Source organism: Chanos chanos, chromosome 11, assembly GCF_902362185.1.
Source record: "Chanos chanos chromosome 11, fChaCha1.1, whole genome shotgun sequence".
Lineage (NCBI taxonomy): Eukaryota > Metazoa > Chordata > Actinopteri > Gonorynchiformes > Chanidae > Chanos > Chanos chanos.
In genome coordinates, this window is record NC_044505.1 from 2337501 (window position 1) to 2340000 (window position 2500).

Genomic DNA, 2500 nt, shown 5'->3' on the forward strand with positions numbered 1-2500 from the left:
TCAGGGCTGGCTGGTCTCACTTTGTGAACGACAGGGGCGGGGATTAGGCAGAGGGGATTATTATAGATTATGTAAACAGATTCCACTGATCATTTGTGATTCCACTGATAATTTTGAGCAGATTCTTGAGTGACAGAGGCGAATTAAAAGGGGGCTGAGCAGGATGACCATCAGAGGAAGATGAGGAGGGTCCTGAACAATCTTCATCATCCCCTATTTCATTCATCATTACCCACAGGAGAAGAGGAGAGGAGAGGAGAGGAGAGAAGAGAAGAGAAGAGAGGAGAGGAGAGGAGAGGAGAGGAGAGGAGAGGAGAGGAGAAGAGAAGAGAAGAGAAGAGAAGAGAAGAGAAGAGAAGAGAGGAGAAGAGAGGAGAGGAGAGGAGAGGAGAGGAGAGGAGAGGAGAGGAGAGGAGAAGAGAAGAGAAGAGAAGAGAGGAGAAGAGAAGAGGAATAGTGTTGATGAGAGAACCTTTTCATGGTGCTCGATGAGGATCTCCACCACGATGTTCTGGAATTTCAGATCCATAATCGCAGCAACTGTCTCCTCCTGAGGCCTCATGAGCGTCGGACCAAAAACCACGCCGAGATTAGCCACTGTCATCAGATTCTGCTTACTGTGGGCTGCCACACTTCAGAGAGAGAGAGAGAGAGAGAGAGAGAGAGAGAGAGAGAGAGTCAGTGTCATTTGCTTTTTGCTTAAGAGTTGAGCACAATCTGCTCTCTGTCCTTCATCACTTCATTAACCACTACAATGAGGAACTGATCAAATACAAGGGAGAAAATTATACAGCGCCTCAGAACGAGAAGGGGGGGAAAACCGCCAATTAATCTGATAGGATGTGAGGTAAAAAACCAAAGAGGGGTCTGTGTATTAGTGTGTGTGTGTGAGTGTGAGAGATGGAATGTTAACATACTAATATCCACCTTTCCAGTGCTGAAAGCACATTTCTCATCCCTTTCTCTCTCTCTCTCTCTCTTTCTCTCTCCTGTTAGCTCTTCTCAACTCAGACAAACCAATCAAAGTTTGTTATTCAAACCAAAATGAAAAGTTGCCAGAAAAAAAAAAAAGAGGAAAAAAAAAAAATGAAGTCAGCACAGTTTGCTCTGGAATGCGGTCGGCGTAGTCATTTCAAAGTCTGTCTGGCGTCTACGAGTGACCTTGGAAACTTCTGTGGTTTAAGAATGAGAGTATCACACTCCAGGAACCTGGGAGAGGAGGAGACTGACCGACACGTAACGTTTACGTTTAAATGTACAGCTTGTGCTCTCATCGGGAGTGTCCTCTGATAGTTTCTAGACCTCAGAGTGACCTCAGACCTGTCAGAGGTCACGTGGACCTGTCAGAGGTCAAGGAGACTGGTCAGAGGTCACAGGGACCTGTCAGAGGTCACGTGGACCTGTCAGAGGTCAAGGAGACTGGTCAGAGGTCACAGGGACCTGTCAGAGGTCACGTGGACCTGTCAAAGAGACCAGTCAGAGGTTACAGGGGCCTGTCAGGGGTCTAACAGACCTGTCAGGGGTCACACCCTCTTGGGAAAACTTGAGTTTAAGTCTTCTCATGCTCTTGACTCAAACCCCAAACTCTGGACTGTTCTCTTTAACTCAGAATACTTAGGGAAAGCTTCAAACTACTAAAACAACTGAAGCTGACAGCGTCAAAGTGTGGGTTGATTCAGTGACTGATCACTGCTGTCTAATATCCTTTATTACAAAAATCTATATATGTACAGTATGAGTAATGTATTTCTGCTAAAATCAGGTGAAAGGATTCTGAAAGAGAAAAAAAAGCAGAAGTGGATTAGTTACTTAAAAAAGCAGAATGACCAGTGAAAGAATGGATGACTGAATAAATAAATAACTAAATAAATAAATAAATGTGTTCTGACACACAGAAGGCCTCTAACACAGTGATTCCCTCCAGCAGACAGGAATATCTGTCAATCAGTCACACGGATAAACAGATCAGCCACAGGGGTAAACAGATCAGTCAGATGGATAAACAGATCAGTCACACAGGTAAACAGATCAGTCACACAGGTAAACAGACCAGTCACACAGGTAAACAGACCAGTCACACAGGTAAACAGATCAGTCAGAGATTTAAACACACAGGGAAGTAGATCAGTCATGTAAAACAGATCAGTGGTACAATTGAGATGATGAGTCAAATGTATAAGCTGATCAGGCAGACAAGCAAATCAGACGCAGAGGTAAAGGGAACAGTCAGAGGGCCTGGAGAGCTGATCATTCAGGCAGGTACACTCAGTCAGCCAATCAGGTCAACGGTTCAGTCAGGGCGGTAAACGGATCAGTCACACCGGTAAAGATATCTACTGGTATGACGAGTAAACCAGTAAACCGATCCAAAGAGGACATTTGAGGACTAAACACAGGCTGACATCTACAATTAATTGGCTGTCAAACCTTGTTTCAGAAAACAGCCTCAGAATTTTTGCTTTTTCATCTCTGTTTTCCGTTTCTATCTCTCTGAGCAGGG

The 2500-nt window shown here is 44.6% G+C and overlaps 1 protein-coding gene across 1 annotated transcript in view; it reads right to left on the reverse strand.

Moving 5' to 3' along the window:
- Positions 1 to 2500, reverse strand: part of arhgap10 (Rho GTPase activating protein 10) — a 64535-nt gene that overhangs the window by 15739 nt on the left and 46296 nt on the right. The window contains exon 18 of the mRNA XM_030788039.1: positions 473 to 632. Coding sequence (XP_030643899.1) covers positions 473 to 632 — 160 coding nt within the window. The remainder of the gene's footprint in view (positions 1 to 472; positions 633 to 2500) is intronic.